The 22,928-nt window shown below is 40.3% G+C and overlaps 1 protein-coding gene across 1 annotated transcript in view; it reads left to right on the top strand.

Annotated features, from left to right (window-relative positions):
• The first annotated feature begins 1,025 nt into the window (after window positions 1-1,025).
• Window positions 1,026-22,928, top strand: part of LOC126292059 (uncharacterized) — a 26,195-nt gene continuing 4,292 nt past the window's right edge. The window contains exons 1-6 of the mRNA XM_049985864.1: window positions 1,026-1,139; window positions 1,468-1,658; window positions 4,665-4,778; window positions 8,726-8,813; window positions 17,054-17,145; window positions 19,408-19,570. Of these exons, the coding sequence (XP_049841821.1) occupies window positions 1,109-1,139; window positions 1,468-1,658; window positions 4,665-4,778; window positions 8,726-8,813; window positions 17,054-17,145; window positions 19,408-19,570 (679 nt within the window). The 5' untranslated portion in view covers window positions 1,026-1,108. The remainder of the gene's footprint in view (window positions 1,140-1,467; window positions 1,659-4,664; window positions 4,779-8,725; window positions 8,814-17,053; window positions 17,146-19,407; window positions 19,571-22,928) is intronic.

Below are 22,928 nucleotides of genomic sequence, written 5' to 3' on the forward strand. Positions count from 1 at the left end.
TAGATGGAAGAAGGAAGGAGGTGGGAGCTAACAACTTCAATACAAGGAAATAATTATAATCAGATATTTAGCACACCGAAGTTGTAATGTTGTGTGTGACAAGCAATCTCCGTTTCTCACAAATAGCAATTGCTGTTTGATCTTATTTACGTACAACAGTGGTCCCTTAGGTATGAAAAGCTACGAAAAAATGGGCTCAAAGCTATCCGCAATACGGCCAAGTAACTAACAGAGTTGTATTTTAAACCTTAAAGAACAATAACTTCCTCCAAATTGTAATACGTCACCAACTGGTGCAGAAGCTGATCATTCAAGACGGCAGCAACCGAAATTCAGGTACCAGTTACTACTTAAAGTAAAAATCTCAATCAAAAATCAGTCTCTCTCCCTCTCTCTCTCTCTCCCCCCCCCCCCCCACACACACACACACACACATACACACACCCACACACCCACACACACACACACACACACACACACACACACACACACACACATATATATATATATATATATATATATATATATATATATATATATATATGAAGATCTGTGATAAAAATAATAAATTATTATCTGTTTAAAAGACAATTTCATACAACACGTTGCAGTTACATTACTCACAGGTGATTCATTCACGTTTACAAACACAGACAATAAATATACATACAATTACACAACGTCAGCCGGAAAAGAAAGTTTTGTTATAATCTTAATCGTGTTATCTTTTTTCCGCGTTCCGATTTTGATAAAGTGAAAACTATGCGGTACCCCAAGCTATTTTCACGTTTCCTGCGAAAACCCGATTAAAAGTCTTCAGCTAGTTTTGGAGATCAGCGTGTTCAAAGACAAACGGACACGGTGGTTTTCCAGATTTATTATGAGCATAGCTAAGGGCCACGTTGGTAGTTTTGATTGCGCACAATATGCGTGCCTGCAACTGACGCATTCAGAGCGAAGCCGCAGTTTCCTTCCCGTTCCTTGATTCGGGTCGTTTTTATACGCTCGCCTCGCAGAAGTGGAAGAGTCAGTGTAGAAGAGATAGAGGATCTCGCGAGGCGCGGCTGGGATCTACAAGGATCTAAGTTTAAAACGACCAACCGCCACCATGAACGGCGTGTACGGTGACAAAACGAACGGTAAGTGAGATTGACAGCGATAATACTCAAGTACCAACGGCGGAACTAAGAGCAATGAGAGGGGACACTTTAAATACTGTGAACACAGTCGACAATATTCCGCCCGCATCTCGTGGTCGTGCGGTAGCGTTCTCGCTTTCAGCGCCCGAGTTCCCGGGTTCGATTCCCGGCGGGGTCAGGGATTTTCTCTGCCTCGTGATGGCTGGTTGTTGTGTGTTGTCTTTAGGTTAGTTAGGTTTAAGTAGTTCTAAGTTCTAGGGGACTGATGACCATAGATGTTAAGTCCCATAGTGCTCAGAGCCATTTGAACCATTTGATAATATTCCAGCAAAAGATGAAGACGTCATGATGGAAAGCCCTGAGAAGATTGCACAGAAGCGACTGATGGACGGCAGAGACAACGAGCAGAATAGGGGCAGGTTCTACAAAATGCTACCAGTGGATGCAGAGGGACGTAGCGGACGCTATTTTACAGTGACTCCCAGACATTACAAGGCAGCTGCAGCACGTGCAGATACGGTAAGTGGCAGAGTTGCGCTGTGCCAAAACTACCTAACGATTCTTTTGGTACAGTACGTAAATGACGTAGTAAATGGCAGGATTACCGGTACTATTGCTAGCATCGTAAGGGAAAAAAGCCCCATAAACGAATGTGTGAGAGAGAAACAGGGAGCCGACGATTTCTCTTTGTTTTCTCTTTGTTTGTTCTACATACAAGGAGTTACAAAAAGTTACGGCCAAACTTTCAGGAAACATTCCTCATACACAAATAAAGAAAAGATGTTATGTTGACATGTGTCCGGAAGCGCTTAATTTCCATGTTAGAGCTCATTTTAGTTTCGTCAGTATGTACTGTACTTCATCGATTCACCGCCATGATTTCATACGGGATACTCTACCTGTGCTGCTAGAACATGTGCCTTTACAAGTACGACACAACATGTGGTTCATGCACGATGGAGCTTCTGCACATTTCAGTCGAAGTGTTCGTAAGCTTCTCAACAACAGATTCGGTGACCGATGGATTGGTAGAGGCGGACCAATTCCATGGCCTCCACGCTCTCCTGACCTCAACCCTCTTGACTTTAATGTATGGGGGCATTTGAAAGCTCGTGTCTACGCAACCCAGGTACCAATTGTAGAGACTCTTCGTGCTCGTATTGTGGACAGCTGTGATACAATACGCCATTCTCCAGGGCTGCATCAGCGCATCAGGGATTCCATGCGACGGAGGGTGGATGCATGTATCCTCGCTAACGGAGGACATTTTGAACATTTCCTGTAACAAAGTGTTTGAAGTCACGCTGGTACGTTCTGTTGCTGTGTGTTTCCATTCCATGATTAATGTGATTTGAAGAGAAGTAATAAAGTGTGCTCTAACATGGGAAGTGAGCGTTTCCGAGCACATGTCCACGTAACGTATTTTGTTTCTTTGTGTGTGAGGAACGTTTCTTGAAAGTTTGGCCGTACCTTTTTGTAACACCCTGTATAATTAGAACCGTACATCGTTTGGTGTTAGTCCATGTGTATCTTATATGCTTAGAAAATATAAATTGCGTTTTACAAGTAATAAAAATTAGTTGATCGCGTAACTTCTGCGCTCTTATGTAACCAAATCATTTCTTCTGATGCAAGTACAGTCTACATGCACAAACATAAATATTTTTTTTTATTCAATAGAACTTTCTTCATCTTGGTCAAATGTAATCGCTTCCTGTTATTACTGATAAGTGCGAAACTTTTTTTATAAATAACAGAAATATGTTTCATATGAACCTGACAAAATATACAAGAAATGTTTTATATGATTTTATTTCGATTTTTTAAAATGTTATCTTTTCTTTGAGGAAATTGCGTTTTATAGCGTTATACAGTGTGAGTCACTAACTATTGCCATCTACAATAACTCCGAAAGTATGATAGTAGCTGAAAAGTTTGTGGGGCAAATGTTGCATCAGATAACGGGGGCCATAGTATGACGTTGGTTTTTTGCTGCTAGGTGGGGTTGCGTCAGAGATCTGAATGTCAACTTAATTTTTTTAAAATGGGGTGCTCTAGTTTGGTACTTATTTTCTGAAAACGGCTATCGAGATGAATCCAGTGATGTGTGACAGTAAGGTCTTTGAAGGTCAAGGAAGGTCACAAAGGTGGCATGAACGACCATTTACAGAAGGAGTTCGAGGTGATGACCATTGGTGTCAACGCAGTGCTGCAATCTTCTTATCATGGTTTGTGTGGTATCCCTTATCACCTCAGCACTTATCGAAGCACATGCCCTGACAATTCTCTCTAGTATATCCTGCAAATAGTAAATATTCGCCAAATACGGCGTATCCACCTAACGTGCCATTGACATGTAAACACCATTCGATGATTCCGCAATACAGCACTAATAGGAACGGTAAGACTAGTATGGTCGAATCAAGCGAATGTGAATGAAGAAGAACAAGTCGATATGCTTCACATTTACGGAGAATGCCAACGAAATTCAGTAAGAGGTAAACACTAATTCTCTGAAAGATATCCTCAACGTACTCATCCCAAGCGTCGTACATTTAAATGTGTGTGATACATTGAGAACAACTGGATATTTAACGCATCGGAAACATATCCGTCAAAGGAAAGTTACTAACGAGGAAATGGAAGTTGGTACTCTTGCCATTGTGGTTCGAGATCCTTGTGTTAGTTCGCGTCAAATTGCAAGGGAATCTGGCATGAGTCATAGTAGTGTTGTTCGTGTTCTGCATCACCGTAAATATCATCCTTAAAATGTAAGTTTCCATAAAGAATTAACTGGTATGGACTGTATGCCTTGTATTGAATTCTGCCGATGGGCTCAACTTCAGATTCAGAGGGATGACACATTTATTTATTTGATTTTATTTACTGACGAGACTACGTTCACGAACAATGGAAATGTTAATTTGCATAACACGCATCATTGGGCAACTGAAAATCCATGTTAGCTGCGACAAGTTGCTCACCAGAAACCGTGATCGGTGAATGTATGGTGTGGGATCCTGGAGGACAGAATTATAGGCCCCTATTTCACAACCGAGTGAGGTGGTGCAGTGATTAGCACACTGGACTCGCATTCGGGAGGACGACGGTTCAATCCCGTCTCCGGCCATCCTGATTTAGGTTTTCCTTGATTTCCCTAAATCGTTTCAGGCAAATGCCGGGATGGTTCCTTTGAAAGGGCACGGCCGATTTCCTTCCCAATCCTTCCCTAACCCGAGCTTGCGCTCCGTCTCTAATGACCTCGTTGTCGACGGGACGTGAAAACACTAACATCACCTATTTCACAGAAAGAAAATCTTAATTGTAGGAAGTACACCACATTCCTGCAAGAAACATTAAGTCTGTTATTGGACGAAATACCTTTAGGAACAAGGAACATAATGTGGTATCAAAACGATGGGTGGAATAAATGTTGGCAGTTCAATCTCATAACTGTTTGGCCATTAGTTTCTTAATATGCTTCAAACTTCCATATGAAATGTGACCATCGTCCCTTTGTTACAGAGCATCGTCCCAGTTATAAAACCAAACACTGTTGCTGAGATGGTTGTTATACACCAGTGTTGCTGTGGGTGCTCCCTTAGAATGGGCACAATCATCATAGCCATTTTGTTTGTGGTGAGTACACGAGAAAAAAATGACAGTAATTAAGTATTGCAGTTCCTTGCAATGACTTCAGGTGGATGCTGTACCTCAATACTGACTGTTCTCTAGTTCCACCTAATATTCTCTGGTTTTCAAGCCATCGGTCTTTAAACTGGTTTCATGCTCTTCCATCTTTTCCTATCTTGTACTAACCTTTCCATCTCTACATGGTTGCTACACCCTACCTACTCTTTGAGGTATTCTGGATAGTAATCCATTGTTTACATCCCTACTATTTTATCCCTCTGCTGCTCCTGGCTCCATGTTAACTATAACTGAATGCTGTAGCAAGTGTTAGGTTCTTCTGTAGAATTTTTTACTCAAGCTATTCGTAGACATGTTCTCAACCTATTCTTTGTAGTATGTACTTGTTAATTTTGAACTTTGTGTGCCAGCCAGAATGTGACAACCATGGATAGCTTTCCGTTTCAGAAACTTGCAGAATCCCATTCTTGTTCTTCTTAATTGATAATGGTCCACATTTGACCTCTACGGGATTCCACATTCAAGAAATCCACTCCAACGAAAATGTTTCTGGTTCCAGATCAGATTCTTTTATTCCAAATATACACTCCTGGGAAATATTTTTAGTTTCATATAAGTTTCTTTTATTGAAGTAAGCCCATCTTACCTCATTCAGCTTAGCTTTGTTATCTTCCATACTAGATAGAAGAAGTCTGTCACTTCTTCCACTACTCTGTAATTCACTATTTGGTGTTAAGGAAGTCTCTACTTTGCTTTGTACCCAGCACCTTTGTCTGTGCTTCGCTTGGCCCATAATTTATTAATGCGCTTCAAAGTATAAGAACTATATATAGTTCTGTGATTTATAATGCGGCCAACTACATTGTACAAATATTCAAGATGAAGGGAAAGAGCTATCTAGGGGATGTTGACTTTAATTCTCTTTAAGACCTCTGCAGATCTACAGTACAATGTCAACAGTCTCATCAACTGCCAGTGTACATATGAAGTCTCAACGTGCTGGATAGTCACATTAAGGTTATTGTTTCTGAACATGCTGAGACCAGCTGGAAAATATTTCTTGTTTGGCACAATAGTGTTTCTTATTAAGTTATATAAAGAGTTCCAGGATGAAATTTTCACTGTGCAGTGGTGTGTGCGCCGATATGAAACTTCCTGGCAGATTAAAACTGTGTGCCTGACTGAGATTCGAACTCGAGACTTATTGCCTTTTGCGGGCAAGTGCTCTTTTATATAAAGAGTTACATAACAAGTTTGTTTGTGTGGCCATGCTCCGCAGCAAGCATATAAATACTTGTTTTGTATCTAAAACTGCTTTTTCCTGCTGCTAGTTACTTTATTTATCCCATACACGTTTCGCCTTCTCCTATTATGAGGCATCATCAGTGGAATCTATAACGATACAGTTTTGTTAGTTTTAGATTATTAAATAGTTCACTTCACGATTTTTTGTAAAAAAAAGTAATTACTTACGATTTGCTGATCTGCGTTTCCTCACATCTGGTATGGCGGTCGCACTATCACTTTTATCACTGCCATATAATCACAGCTTTGTGTTCTCGCATTCCACACAATGATCACCATGTTTCTCATTCTTTTTTGTGGTGAAATATTGTTCTTTTGTCACTCGATACAACTATTTCGCCGTAAACTGTTTTTCACAACGTAAATATTGCGACTCCATTACGTGTTTCATCTTCTTTGGTACATTTACCTATTTCTTGCCAACCTAACGAAGTGTATGTTCGAGGCTAACTTCTCTTTATGATGTTTATACCGAGTGTGTGTATGAGTGAGAGAGAGAGGGGGATAGAGATGAGACGAGGTGAGGTTTTTTCTGGTGGTGGGGGGTGGGGGGGGGGGGGGGTTCTGGTGAACCTACTGTTAGCGTGTGGTTGAAAACTTTGGTGACAGTTGATTTGACTTTTTGTTTCAATATTCTGTGGAGGGGTTCATGGATAGGTGGTGTAAAGATGTTGGGTTCTATTGTTATTATATTGGACAGTATTATTGTATAATAATTTTGCTCTTGTTATTATATTATTTTATCTATTAGTGTAAATAGTGAATTGCTGGATTTTCTCCTCTGCTTTGGTTTTCTGTATGTGGTAATTTTCTTGCATGGTTGTTATGGGACTGTGTGTTTGTGTTTGTTTCTGTTGTGTTGTTGTCTGTGGTTTGAGCTTTCTGCTTTTATTTTACTTTTAATTTTGTTGTTTAGCTTTGTGACTGTGTTATTATTGTAACCATTATTTTGTGCGATCTGCATTAGTACTTCCAGTTCCTTTTGTTAGCTTTCTGGACATTATAAAGCAGATAGCACAAAATAATGGTTACAATAATAACACAGTCACAAAGCTAAACAACAAAATTAAAAGCAAAATAAAAGCAGAAAGTTTCAAACCACAGATAACAACTCAACAGAACCAAACACAAACACACAGTCCCATAACAACTAGACAAGATAATCAGAAAAATATGAAAGAAAACACAAGATGGTACACAATGACATGCAGACACAAACTCACCCATAAAATCATTAACATTTTCGAAAGACAGGGAATAAACACAGCATACACAACATACATTTCTATACACATCTACACCGCAAAATTGACAAAAAACAGAGACATATACCACAAAGCAGGTATATAACAGCTACTGTGTAATACTTATGAAGGCACATACATAGGGCAAACAAGGAAAACATTTGATGTCAATACAAAGAACACACGAGAGCCTGAAAATATGGGACAAACCACTCCACATTTGCAGAACACCTAAGAGTAAATGACCGCAAATCAACCACTAGAGAAGATGACATGAAAATAATTAGAATCAACAATAAAAAAACACCTACTAACCATGCAAGAAAATTACCACATACAGAAAACCAAAGCAGAGGGGAAAATCCTGTTGAATGACCAAGTACACATGCCAAGCAATTCACTATTTACACTAATAGATAAAATAATAGAATAACACTTGCAAAAAGTATTATAGAATAATACTGTCCAATATAATAACAATAGAACCCCATATATTTACACTCACTCATCAATGAAACCCTCCACAGAATATTGAAATGAAAAGTCAAATCAACCACTCGCTAACACCTAGTTCACCTGTCCTCCCCCCCTTAAAAAAACCCCTGACCTCGTCGGCTCTACCTCCCCCCCCCCCCCCCCCTCTGTCTCTCACTCATACACACACATGGTCTAAGGTAAATGTAGCAAAGAAGATGAAACACGTAATGGAGTCGCAATATTTACGTTATCAAGTGCGACGAAATAGTTGTATCAAGTGACAAAAGAACAATAGTCCACCACTAAAAAGAGTGAGAACCATGGTGAACAGTTGTGGAAGGCAAGAACACAAAGCTCTGCTTATATGGCAGTGATAAAAGTGTAAGTGCGACCTCCACACCAGATGTGAGGAAACGCAGATCAGGAAATCGTAAGTAATTACTTTTTTTACAAAAAATTGCGAAGTGAACTGTTTAATAATCCAAAACTAACAATACTGTATCGTTATAGATCCAACTGATGATGCCTTAGAGGAAAATGTAGTTTTATTTACAAAATAGTATATAAAGAGTTACATACTTCAGCTCTCAGTCGTTTCTGAGTGCTACAGTTCGTTACATACGCCAAGAAGCCTGGAAATCATATTATTGGCCAGTTACTTGTCTTCCCCTTCATTTGTTTTGCTGCAGAAGTCCATAGGCAAAGTGCTGAATGTGTGAGGTGAGTAGACATCCATTTATACGTTCACAAAGCTTCTTAACGTTTCTACATGAGACTTCGAAGATACTAAACAACAAGATTGTTATTACTAAGAAGCGAGACTATGTATTTTAATGAAATATATCATTACAAAATATCAAAAATAACCTGGAACCAATTGAGTACAAATGAATATTTTTTGCATTGCAGAGTTTAAGCTTTGTGCAGATAGGAACATCAATGTACTATTTGCTCACCCATCAGTACATCGATGATGTCGTGAACAGAGGAGAGTTGGGTGAGTATCTGCATTTAACAGATTTTTGTCATGGACAAACATTTTATTCTAAAACACATAAAAATATACTCGTTGTGTATCTGATCTAAGAACCTAACTTTACCGAGTTTATAAAACTTAAATATAACGAAAAATTGCTTGTTTTAGCAATTGAAAAAATGACAGTTGTGCAGTCTTAATCATCTTGTCATGTAAGGCTACGGAGGTTGTGGTTGAGACTGCGCAACTTTTAAACTTTAACAGTGATCACAAACATAAGGTCTTGAGCCCGGATAATCAGGGCACATCTCATGGCGCCTTTGCAGACAGTGTCCACACTACACCAAATAATATGTAAAGCTCTCACAGCAACCAGAAGAAAAGGTTGCTTCTTACTCTTTTCTTTATTTCTTCGTGTCGCAGACTTTGTTTTATTTTGATTTGCTATATTTTGAGCTCTTTTTGTCTTCTATTTCACGCCTTATTTTCATAAACTTGGCTTTAAGCTTCTTATTGCCTCTTTCTTTTCTGCCTTTTTTTCTTTTCTCAAAGTTGGTTTTTGCTTTTTTCTCTTCCAGAATAATTTAAATGGAGAACTTGATAGTATTTCAGATTTTTTGCAATTGAATTATCTTTTTTCAACTCTGAACTTCGGCAAGGGGTGAATATCAAGAAACAGAGAGATTATCTTCTTTTTTGTGTTGTTTTTAATCTCAGAAGAAACACTTGAACAAACATATTTCACTTTCTGAATTTGGATCGATTTAAGTGTTTATTGATATCATTTTCGGATATACCTTGTTCTCTTTATTTGCTTACTTATGTATTACTTATTTAACTTGCCTCAGGGTCTTTCTTTCATCTAACCAGGAACAACACATACAAAAAATTACATTAATTATTATAATTATTGCATTAATAATAATAATAATAAATGGCAATAATAATAATAATAAGATTAAGAGCAAGAATAAAGGACATTACGAATGATGTAGATAAGTTTAGCACATTTGAAGCTGTGTTTAGTATGATCAGAAATGGAAAGGACGAGGAAAGATGAGAACATTGAAATGAAAGTGATAATGGCCGTTAAGAGAGAACAAAATTGTCAGCTAGGGGGAGAGCAGAATGGTGCGGGAGGGTTGCCGATAGTGAGCTGCAGACAGGTTTATGAAGGAGATGGTTACGATGATACGTAGACCTTAAGATCTCTTGTCTGAAAGGAAATTAATTTTTTTGATATTTTAAGGAAGATTTTCTCAAAGTTGAGTTCCTGAAACAGAAAATGATTTAGAGAACGTGGCAGTCTTACACAGTGGTACAGTAACGACTTCGCTGAGAACGAACATTTCTCCTGCGCTGCTCATGTAGTCGTATGAAACTTGAAGATAAGTAAGAAAGAGAGAGCAATGATTAAGAAGACGATAGAGCAAACATAGGTTAAGGTAATCTCTACACTTAGTGGCAGTTAGCCTGTAATAACTATTCATAGGCAGGAGCGATGTGGTCGAAATAGCGGACGTCACATATTAACAGTACACAAGCATTCATTGGCCATACCAACCCTATGCAGTTGCTTGGAGTATATGGTCACAATAATCAAGTATGGGCAACATTACTGACTCGATGAGTTTCATTTTAAGCTCGAGAGGAAATACTTTTTTACTTTTCCGTACTGAATAAAGTAACGCTGATATCTTGTTACAAATTGCAGTTGTGTGTTCTGTCGAGTCTAAGTGATGTTCCAGAATTATCCCCAAGTCCTTTGCACTAGAATAAATATTATTTCTGTGCCGTTTAGGATTAAGTTTGAAAGAGATTCTTTGAATTGAGGTTGTACTAGCAACCAGGTTGGTTAGTATCGAGGGATATATCATAAAGCGACTGTTCTAGAAGCCAGAACTGAGAGATAGTTACAGGTTGCATATCTAACGGCTTCCAGAGGCAACAGAAAATTGATTTTCAATATTTATCGTAATTATTAATTGAATTTAAAAAAATGAAATGCTATAAAAATCCACTCACTAAGAGGTATAATCTGTTGTTAAAAGCTTAACACAATAAGACAAGTAACACAGTTAGAAACTGTGTTTATATAGAGGCAACCTAAAATACCCTGAATTCATTTATCCAGTATTTGAGAATGACAGACTTAGCGTCTTTCAATAAACTTCACACATATTTTCAAACGTTTACGAAATATTTTCTTTCTGATACCCCCACAAAATGATGAAAGCAAAAAATATTTATGACTTACTACATTTGCACTGCTCATGCAGTAAAACTTCAGCACGATATGACGTTTTAATCAATTATTTATTTTCTATTAACTCTTTTCACAGTACGATTTGCAGACATTGCCTACATATCACTGAAGGTAACAGCAAAATTATATCAGAGACGACACAAAATTCAGGAGATACAGCGTAATAAACATAGAGATGAGTGAATATTTTGCTTTTGTTTAAAATGGAGTGAAGAGTGCTTCCATTATAGTCACACAATCTTTCATAACAAAAGCACTCAGCAACTTCCAACAAATCTCAAGCATAATTTCAAACCTTGTCTAAACATTTTCTCCCTTACAACCTTAACATAAAATATTTAACGCACTAACTCATATGCAAGTTGGTCAGAAGTTTCAAGCTGTTTTATATATGGGAGTTCGACTCTTAAACCTCGCACTGCACATTGTGGTCCTAGGGACCCCAGCGTAATTTTTTTGTGTATTACAAGGAGTATATTGGCAATAGTTTATTGAAACTTAGTGTGTATTAGGTTGCTAACACTGCCTACACGTATACGATGTTAACATTTGCATTGTTGTTGCGGTAGTGACAAACTGTAAAGATTGTTGAACGTCAGTGGGATCTTGATTACCCAAGTATCCATTTGTGTAGCTCATTTATGCTTATTGAAAATAACAACTTGGTAAGTATACAATATTCAAGTATGTACTGCGTGTGAGTTATAAGTGTTTCCTTTCAACGTAGCCCTATTTTATTTTATTTTTCAGTGTCAATGAGTAAACAACTCTTAACAGTTGAAGATATAGACGTGTATAATGTCCTTATGGACGAACTGAAGCAGGGAGGAGATTCATTTGGAGGCCTAGATTCTGATGAAGATCCTAATTTTTTCGAAGTACAGGAACCATCAAGTACGGAAGAGAGTGGAGGAGACGATGATCATACTCATGGTAGTTCTTCCAACGCGAACATCCTTCTCAGTAAGAATGGCTATAAGTGGTCTTCAACTACACCATCTAAGAGAGGAAGAACTAAATCCAGATATTTAGTTACGCCTCTCCTAGGACCAAAGGGTCAAGCCAGGTCTATTTCTAGTCCAATTGAAGCTTGGCAGTTATTAGTGACAGATGAAATGCTGGACATGATTGTCACTTCTACGAACAACGAAATTACTCGTATATGTTCTTCAATGGGAAACGCGGAAAGTTACCATATACGCTACAACTGTTGTAGAGCTTAGGGTTGCCATTAGACTCTTGTATCTCTGCGACGTAAAGAAGGCTGCTCACTCAAATTGAGAAGATCTTTGGTCTGCTAAAATTTGGAATTTTGCTTTGCGCTACAATGTCACAAAGGAGAGATCAGTTTTTGAGTTGTCTAAAATTTGATGACTAAGCAACACGCATGCAAAGCAAATAAGAAGGCAAATTTTCACCCGTTCGGGACATCTGGGCTAAAATTATTGATAACTGCAAGTCCGTATAGACCCCTTTCGATTACTGCACAACAGACTAACAGCTAATGGGCTCCTGTGGCAGACGCCCATTCAGAATATGTAAGTCTTCAAAACTGGACAAATATGGAATTAAGATGTCGATGTTTAACGATTGCGAGACTTAGTAGATACTAGACCCAATTCCATACATTGGCTAGGTAGTAACAGAAAGAAACGAATCTGTCCCACCTTATTATGTGAGAAAGCTATCAGAACCTATTCATGGCACTAATAGGGACCTGACATTTGACAACTGGTATTTATCAGTTCCTCTTTATCAGACAAGAATTGAAAACTTTGCTTTGACAATGTTACGAACTGTAAGAAAAAATAAACCTGAAATACCACAATCACTTTCACGTTCTAATCATGTCATAAAAACACAGTTTGCCTTTGATGTGAATAAGGCGCTACTGTTATATGTCCCAAAGAAGAATAAAGTTGTACTCTTGCTCTCTACCATGCACTACTCAAACGATATCGACAAAAAAACAGGCAAACCTGAAATGATGATTTCTTACAGTAACACATAAGGTGATACTGACGCATTTGATCAGCTATGCAAACTTTGCACATGCAACAACAAGATGGCCTATGAGGGTTTTCTGTGGCATTCTAGATCAAAGTGGGATAAACTCTGTGATTCTCTTTACCCTCTCCACCACTAAAGTAAAGCAGCCACTAAGGAAATTTCTGCATGAACCAGCATGAAACTTATTTGTGCCTCATCTAAGGGATAGATTGAATATACCTACACTTAGGAGGAGTGTGAAGAGAACTTTAGCAGAAATATTGGAAATGGATACTGTGGCACCAGGCAGATCATAACCTCTAACCAGCAAAGTGAGATGTTCACTACCTTCAAGGGAAAGAAACAGAAAAACAAAAATGTTGCCAGGATTGTAAAAGGGCTGTCTGTGAAGAACACAAAGCCCTATTTTGTAGTGAGTGTGGAAGCTGACGATACAAATGGCGACTGATTCAATAGTTACAGGTTTTCACTTGATTCTGATATACACTCCTGGAAATTGAAATAAGAACACCGTGAATTCATTGTCCCAGGAAGGGGAAACTTTATTGACACATTCCTGGCGTCAGATACATCACATGATCACACTGACAGAACCACAGGCACATAGACACAGGCAACAGAGCATGCACAATGTCGGCACTAGTACAGTGTATATCCACCTTTCGCAGCAATGCAGGCTGCTATTCTCCCATGGAGACGATCGTAGAGATGCTGGATGTAGTCCTGTGGAACGGCTTGCCATGCCATTTCCACCTGGCGCCTCAGTTGGACCAGCGTTCGTGCTGGACGTGCAGACCGCGTGAGACGACGCTTCATCCAGTCCCAAACATGCTCAATGGGGGACAGATCCGGAGATCTTGCTGGCCAGGGTAGTTGACTTACACCTTCTAGAGCACGTTTGGTGGCACGGGATACATGCGGACGTGCATTGCCCTGTTGGAACAGCAAGTTCCCTTGCCGGACTAGGAATGGTAGAACGATGGGTTCGATGACGGTTTGGATGTACCGTGCACTATTCAGTGTCCCCTCGACGATCACCAGAGGTGTACGGCCAGTGTAGGAGATCGCTCCCCACACCATGATGCCGGGTGTTGGCCCTGTGTGCCTCGGTCGTATGCAGTGCTGATTGTGGCGCTCACCTGCACGGCGCCAAAGACGCATACGACCATCATTGGCACCAAGGCAGAAGCGACTCTCATCGCTGAAGACGACACGTCTCCATTCGTCCCTCATTCACGCCTGTCGCGACACCACTGGAGGCGGGCTGCACGACGTTAGGGCGTGAGCGGAAGACGGTCTAACGGTGTGCGGCACCGTAGCCCAACTTCATGGAGACGGTTGCGAATGGTCCTCGCCGATACCCCAGGAGCAACAGTGTCCCTAATTTGCTGGGAAGTGGCGGTGCGGTCCCCTACGACACTGCGTAGGATCCTACGGTCTTGACGTGCGTCCGTGCGTCGCTGCGGTCCGGTCCCAGGTCGACGGACACGTGCACCTTCCGCCGACCACTGACGACAACATCGATGTACTGTGGAGACCTCACGCCCCACGTGTTGAGCAATTCGGCGGTACGTCCACCCGGCCTCCCGCATGCCCACTATACGCTCTCGCTCAAAGTCCGTCAACTGCACATACGGTTCACGTCCACGCTGTCGCCGCATGCTACCAGTGTTAAAGACTGCGATGGAGCTCCGTATGCCACAGCAAACTGGCTGACACTGACGACGGCGGTGCACAAATGCTGCGCAGCTAGCGCCATTCGACGGCCAACATCGCGGTTCCTGGTGTGTCCGCTGTGCTGTGCGTGTGATCATTGCTTGTACAGCCCTCTCGCAGTGTCCGGAGCAAGTATGGTGGATCTGACACACCGGTGTCAATGTGTTCTTTTTTCCATTTCCAGGAGTGTACATTAGTTTCATTTTTCTTATAAGGTTTTGGACAAATATCCAATAATAGTAATTTTGTAAACACCCTATCCCAAAATATCGTGCAAAAATCAAATACGCCATTATTTTATATTGGCCCTGAGCACTATTGGACTTAACTTCTGAGGTCATCAGTTCCCTAGAACTTAGAACTACTTAAACCTAACTAACCGAAGGGCATCACACACATCCATGCCCGAGGCAGAATTCGAATCTGCGCGGTTCCAGACTGTAGCGCCTAGAATCGCTCGCCCATTCGGGCGGGTTATTTTATATTACATTATATTACTTTATACATTCTAGTTCAGACTCATGTTGAATTTGTACATTAATAAAAAATATGTATAAAAACTCATTTTCAGTACAGTGTTGAAGTTTAATTTATACCAATTTTTTGAAATGCCATATATTACTCGTTGTAATAACTAAATAAAGTCAAGTAAGACATTGTGTTGCATTATACACGTTCAGATGTGGGAAAGTTAAACATAGAGAAATACAAAATATTATTTATTAATAATACTACCCACATTTTATATATAACATGTGTTACTTATTGTTGTAATAATAAAAAATCACTACAGGTAACTATATAGTTATCTACAGTGTTCCATAGACATAAGACAGTCCAAAGTATATATTAATGAGCTTCGAACACATCATATATGATAACATGGGGTCCAGTGGACCCCAGTGTGAGGTGCAACGTAATTCAGATCAACTGTGTGGGGCGAGGGTTTAAGAATCATGATTTTACTGGCACAGTTTAAACCGAAAGTCTTCAGTATTTTAGTAGAACGAGCGGGTGCTACGAGGTGTGTAAGGAAACGAATTGCTCCGATTTTTATATCTACCAGAATTTATTATTTTTTTGAAACAACAATATTGTGAAACTTCTGGGAACAATTTTGTCTCCTTCGAATGAGTTCCCTTCGACAGTTATAAACCGGTAGAGTCATTGTTGCCACACTTGGCAGCAGCGTTTCAACTTGTAGGGCCTTTAACATGTCAGTCACATTCTGTTAAATGTTCTCCAGAGTTCCAAAATGACGTTGTTTTAAGACATTTGCCGGCCGCTGTGGCCGAGCGGTTCTAAGCGCTTCAGTCTGGAGCCGTGCGACCGCTACGGTCACAGGTTGGAATCCTGCCTCGGGCATGGATGTGTGTGATGTGCTTAGGTTAGTTAGGTTTAAGTAGTTCTAAGTTCTAAGGGACTGATGACCTCAGAAGTTAAGTCCCATAGTGCTCAGAGCCATTTGAACCATTTGAACCTGCCTCAGGCATGGATGTGTGTGATGTCCTTAGGTTAGGTTTAAGTAGTTCTAAGTTCTAGGGGACTGATGACCTCAGATGTTAAGTCCCATAGTGCTCAGAGCCATTTGAACCATCTGAATTTGCTTGTAACACATTTCTCAATTTCTGTGAAAGAAAAAGTCATAAGGACTCAGATCATGTGAATAAGGGGTCTATGGATCAAAAGGAGGTCAAACATTTTGTCATGAATGTGGTCATATGACGTGGGGCGTTGCAATGATGCAACATCCACTTATCTGCAGTGTCCGGTCTCATTCGATTCATCCTTCCCGTGAGCCTTTAGTCTCCCTGAGTGAGGTTCATCTTCAACGTATTCTCGGCCTCCCAAAAACAATTTGTACCACCAAAAATCTTATGCTCTTGGTAAAGAAAGTTCCCCATGGGCCTGCTTCAACTTTTCAAAGGTCACACTCACGGGGTCCACAAGTTTTACACAAAACTTGATGACATAAGGTTGCTCTAAATTCCGCTATTCCATTTTCGTAGCACGCACCAAATAAGCATCTTCACTGATAACGCTCTGAAAAATCACATGATAGCAGTACCGAGCTGAAACTCAGACTGAGCATCTGGAAGGGATGGGCACGTCGATCTACACAAGCAGAGAAACACAGTGTCACCAGATCGCTCACAGTGTTGTCAGTCTCACATCTGATACAATTATTTATTTTCATGTGATTCCTTATTGTCTTTTTTATTAATATCTTAGTTATCAGAAAGACAACTAATATTTTTTCTTATTTCAGTTTCAGTTATTAAGGCACTCCTGATAGAAGTCCTTGTGTATTCCGCTATGCAGGCTATCTGTAGTGTACTTCTCCTTTATGGGGCAATTCAGGTAAAGTGTCTAACTAAAGAATTACACTATATTTGCAAGAAACTGAACAAAATTTAGCTTTTTGGAACTGGATTTCTATTCCTGCTGTTTTCAATGAAATTCTGAGCCTGTGTGTATATTATTGTCACTGCTCTACATACATTCGTATGGGGACTATACCAATTCTGGCCCAGTGATGTATGACTTGTGATTCTTATTTCCAGTTATCAATTACCTATGTCCCTCTTCCGCTACCCTTCCCCACCCCTCCATCTTCCTAGGCGAAGTGCCATACGTACAAATGGTGGGATATTATCCTATCGGATGGGAGAACGATAAGAGACTTGATTTATGACTGTCATCTTTATCACTGAAATAATGAAGACTATTTATTACCCTGTATTGCGGACCCAAGATAGCTAGCACTATAACGTCACAGTCCAATAATTCCTCTTATACAAGGTATAAAGTGGTAGAAAATTAAAAAAAAGTATATCTTGATCGCTTACAGCAGATGTAAGCTATGTTTTCGTGTAAATGAAGGAGATGTGTAAGGATTCTTGATTTAATGTTTAAACCAGCTGTATTTGTTCAATTTTCAACTAACACTCTTACTCTGTAACACTCTCAGTTTGTAGATGTTGGGTTCATTTTTTAAACACAACATACTCTTGTTACATTACAATTACACTGTATATGTGATTGATTCATCTTTTAAAATAAAATACATTCCCAAGTCATAACAATTTCACAGTGTAGGCGATGGGTTCATTTTTTAAGCAATATACGCTCTTTCTATGTAAAAAACACAGCGTTGCGGTGTAGCGGTGTAGCGGTGTAGCATTTAAACAAAATGCTATTCCGCTATGTAACAATTATACTGTGTATGTACAAAGCTCATTTTTTAAACAAAGTACACTCATAGACCCACTGATTCTATGTTTGAAAATTACAGTAGCTCCCAGACATGTGCATAGCAGTATGTTAGAGTTATATTTAATTATCACTGAGTGAGGGAGTTTTATTTAAACAAATACACTGTAGAAAGTGGGCTGATCGTGGAATACGCCACTGGCCATGCGAGGAAATGCAAGGGTCAACAGGGCAGTGATCTGGTCGCTACAGGTGCTGGAATGCAGTTACTTTTAGAGTATTATTGTGTGGTATGGAAGCCTTACGAGATGAGATTTATGGTTTGTTAGAGAATGAAGCAACCGATTTCCCCCCCCCCCCCCCCCCCCCCCCATCCTTACATAATCTGCGCCTGTGCCCCATCTACTGTTCACAATATTTACTATAATTACGGTTTTGTCCTCCATAAAGCTTTTCCCACTTAATGCTATTGTCTATATGAAAACTATACTGAAAATCAGGTGAGTAGCTCCCATATAGTAGCTTATGGTGTGTGGTGGAGAGTAGTTCTGCTACCTCTATCACATAACTTATTATTGTTCCATTTGCGAATGCCAGGTGGAAATACTGACAGTCAGTAACAGACACATACATCAAGTGCATGCACATGTGGTTGGTGAGCTTCTTACAGTGGCTGTCAGTTAAGGTTTGATGTAAATAAAAAGTTATGCTTCATTTTTAACAACGTTAAACTTTATAATGTTCAGGTAATTTTATAAAACATTACAGCAGTTGTTTTAAGAAAACAGAGTGCCTTTTTTTAAATTTCCCATCATTTTATGCTTACCATAAATTGATTATCTTGGATAGTTACATTGTAGTGGCAGCCATCTTGTGTCCGCTATTGGTAATAAATTTTCACAATTGTCTGAGTGATAAGGATAATAATGACAGACAACTGTGGCAACCATCTTGGAGCGCCTTATTTGGTCAAAAATTATTCAGGGTAATAAATTATCCTAATTGTGTGATAAATTATCCTAATTAAATGTGTGTTAAGGATGAAGATTTAAGTCACAACCAATAGGATAATAGTCTGCCATTTATATCTAATGTAATTGGCCCAGAGGGTTGAGAGAAGAGGCGAATAGAGATAATGGGGTTACAGCTCGTTCATTTGTGAGATAAGGATTACATGCCTAAAATCACTCAGCCAGCATCGGCATAGACCCCATACTTACAGTTCTGATTTTGCTAAGAAACATATTTTATCAGTTTTACTGAAACGATTGTTTTTGTATCAGTGCATGTCGGCTAAGTTTCTTTTCAGGATAGCAAAAACATAGTGCTTCCAACATAATATGTATACATGTATTAAGTTAAAAAGGCAAATCTGTCCCAGTAACGCCAGTTTCTTCTTTTATATTCCAGGAAAAGTCTGGCATGCTTCTTCCGTGGGTTGTTACGGAAATCCTGGTGAACATAGTAATGGCTGTAATAGGCATTATCGTATTCTCTGGTGCTTTTACGAGTACTGCAATCGCAATTGTTGGCCTTAATACACGAGTATTTGTTTGTATCGTCATCTATGTGTGTAAGTATACAATTTTGACACAGACTGGGACAAAATTCGCTCAACAGGCACTACGATTATGCAGTTACTTTTTCATTATTTCTTAAGGTACTAGAAATGTCCCGCTAAGCCAGTTTCTTAATGCATATAAAACTGATTCAATCTTGCTACTGAACGCAGTTGATTTCCCAGTGCTACAAGTTTGAAATGACTTTTGTGACGCACTGGCTAAGCTTAATTCGGCATTACTGTTGATGAATCCATAATTTTCAAACTAACGTTCAAATATCTTCACTGATAGCTTGGGCTTGGTTTATAGTGTAGTAGTAGTACATTCCTTAGTTCTACTCGTCATATTGATATTTCTCCTTCTTAAGTGAGGGGTCAGCATGTCTGACTGTCATGTAGTAGGCTCAGGTTCGAGTCTCGGATGGGTAGGAGATTTTCTCCATTCGAGGACTGTGTGTTGTGTTGTCCTCATCATTTTATCATCATTGATACGCAAGTCACCCAATGTGGCGGCAACTAGAGAACTCCCGTGTGGTGGCCGAACTTACTCCAGTGGGGACTGATATGATCGATTCATTTTTTTCAACACTTCTCCATGTCTCTCTCTCTTTGTCCCTCTCTAATAAGTTCTCATAACGTTTACACGTTTTTGGCCCTTTCTTTTACGACATGTCCTATGGCACAGTTTGTAACCGCCTGAAGAGCCTTACTTCATTTTTGAAAGAGTGATATTGAATTCATTTAAAAAGTTTATTATTTAGTATAGTTAGTCTACCGTAATTGAAACACTTAAATACAGGTCCACAATACGGCGACCGAAAGACCTAGCGATTGGGGTGTTTGTCAAGACTTGCCACATACACTGGCGAGCTAAAACATTATGAGCATCTGCTTAATAGCTTTTCTTTCCGTCTTTGGAAAGAATTACATAACTGATTCTGCTTATGAGGGATCCGACAGCTCGCTGCTGTATTTGCGGAGTTATGAGGCATTAAAAGTCTACACATAGGTCAGGCAGCTCGCGTAAATAACGGGCCGCTGATTTGAGTACGCAGCGATGGAGCCTGGTAGGGATCCAGATGGGTTCCATAGAATATACATGAGCCGAATTTGGTCACCGAAACATCAACGTGAGCTCACTATGATGCTCCTCAAACCACTGACAGTGGTACTGCTGAAAGATGACACCAAGCGAGAAGGGATGCAGTGATTACTATTACAGGTCCCATGCAAGCGCAGGAGAATGTTTCACATAGCGTTATACCACTTCCATTAGACTGGTTCCGAGGCGCGCTGCGCGTTTCGAGCCACCGTTCACCTCGATGACGGTGTTTGTGGAGACGACCAGTGACCTAGTGTAGTAAAAATGTAATTCACCCAAAGAGCCGACACGTTTACATTGACAGACGGTTGAATTCCGATGGTTCCTTGCCCACTACAATCGTAACTGACAATGTTGTCGAGTCTGCATGTGGACACGCAGCGGTTGTTTGCTACGGAGTTCCATGTTCAACAATGTACTCTGAACGGCGTGCTCCGAAACACTTGTGCGTGCAACAGCACTGTGCTCTTTCGGCAGAGATGCCACAGATCACCATCTATCCTGCATTACAGGCCAGACAAGCGTCCGAACTCCACGTTTGTGAACAGTCTTGGGCGTCCAACAATTTAGCGCCTAGTGGTAGTTTCACTGTCCTCCTACTTCTTTCCGTAGACGCTGACGACAGTAGCACGTGAACATTCGACTAGCTTCGCCGTTTTCGAGATACTCGTTCACAGCCTCTGCATGATAATAATCTTCCCTTTGTGAAAGTCGCTTATCTCAATGGATTTCCCCGTTTACAGCCCATATATTCCCTAGGTTTGAAACATCCACTTTGAAAAATTATGAATGACTGTGATGGAAAAACTCTTACGTTATTTGCTTTTCAAACAGCTGAGCAAAAACTCCGTACTCAGTTTTCTCTTTAATTATTCTGGTCATCACTAAACTGACACACAATATTTTTAGCGCAACGCAGTCTGACTTTCAATAATCCCTACAAAAAAAAGGCCCTAACAGTAACCTTTACCTTTCATGATTTACTTACCTCGCAAAAATCTTCGTTAGTCGAACTACTGCAAGACAGCGAGCACCAATAGTGCCAGCTGAATAAAAGATTTTAACTACTGAAAGCAGTAACTACTAATAGTCTTATTAGGTACTTACCTTAATAAAGTTCATATATATATATATATATATATATATATATATATATATATATATATATATATATATATGACAAATTTCCATTTTATGACGGACACACGTCCAGATCGTTCGCCCTCAAAACTCTGGCATTTCTCTCTCCACATCCACCACTGCTGGCGGTTCACCTCCAACTGCGCAACGCTACGCGCTGTTCACATCCAACTGCCCAACACTACAATAATGAATATTCCAACAATGCCAACCAGCCACAGACTGCACACAGCACAGTCAGTGATTTCCATACAGACCGCTACGTGGCGTTATCAACATAAAAACATATACAGCCTACTTACAACTTGATCCATCGTTCGTGTCTGATCCGATTATATACATTTGTCACTGCTTCATGTGTCCGCAGTGCCACCATGCGCGATCCAACGTCGCTGTAATCATAATGTTTTGGCTAATGAGTGTAAGGTACATTCCACTGGGAATTATGAAGCCAAGATTTTATATAATGTGCCACGAAAAGATGATTGTACAATAGACACAAATCAATCATGGACTTAGGAAGGATTATGCTATTGTTTTTATTTACACTCCTGGAAATGGAAAAAAGAACACATTCACACCGGTGTGTCAGACCCACCATACTTGCTCCGGACACTGCGAGAGGGCTGTACAAGCAATGATCACACGCACGGCACCGCGGACACACCAGGAACCGCGGTGTTGGCCGTCGAATGGCGCTAGCTGCACAGCATTTGTGCACTGCCGCCGTCAGTGTCAGACAGTTTGCCGTGGCATACGGAGCTCCATCGCAATCTTTAACACTGGTAGCATGCGGTGACAGCGTGAACGTGATCCGTATGTGCAGTTGACGGACTTTGGGCGAGGGCGTATAGTGGGCATGCGGGAGGCCGGGTGGACGTACCACCGAATTGCTCAACACGTGGGGCGTGAGGTCTCCACAGTACATCGATGTTGTCGTCAGTGGTCGGCGGAAGGTGCACGTGCCCGTCGACCTGGGACCGGACCGCAGCGACGCACGGATGCACGCCAAGACCGTAGGATCCTACGCAGTGCCGTAGGGGACCGCACCGCCACTTCCCAGCAAATTAGGGACACTGTTGCTCCTGGGGTATCGGCGAGGACCATTCGCAACCGTCTCCATGAAGC

This window comes from Schistocerca gregaria, chromosome 9, assembly GCF_023897955.1.
Source record: "Schistocerca gregaria isolate iqSchGreg1 chromosome 9, iqSchGreg1.2, whole genome shotgun sequence".
Taxonomy (NCBI): domain Eukaryota; kingdom Metazoa; phylum Arthropoda; class Insecta; order Orthoptera; family Acrididae; genus Schistocerca; species Schistocerca gregaria.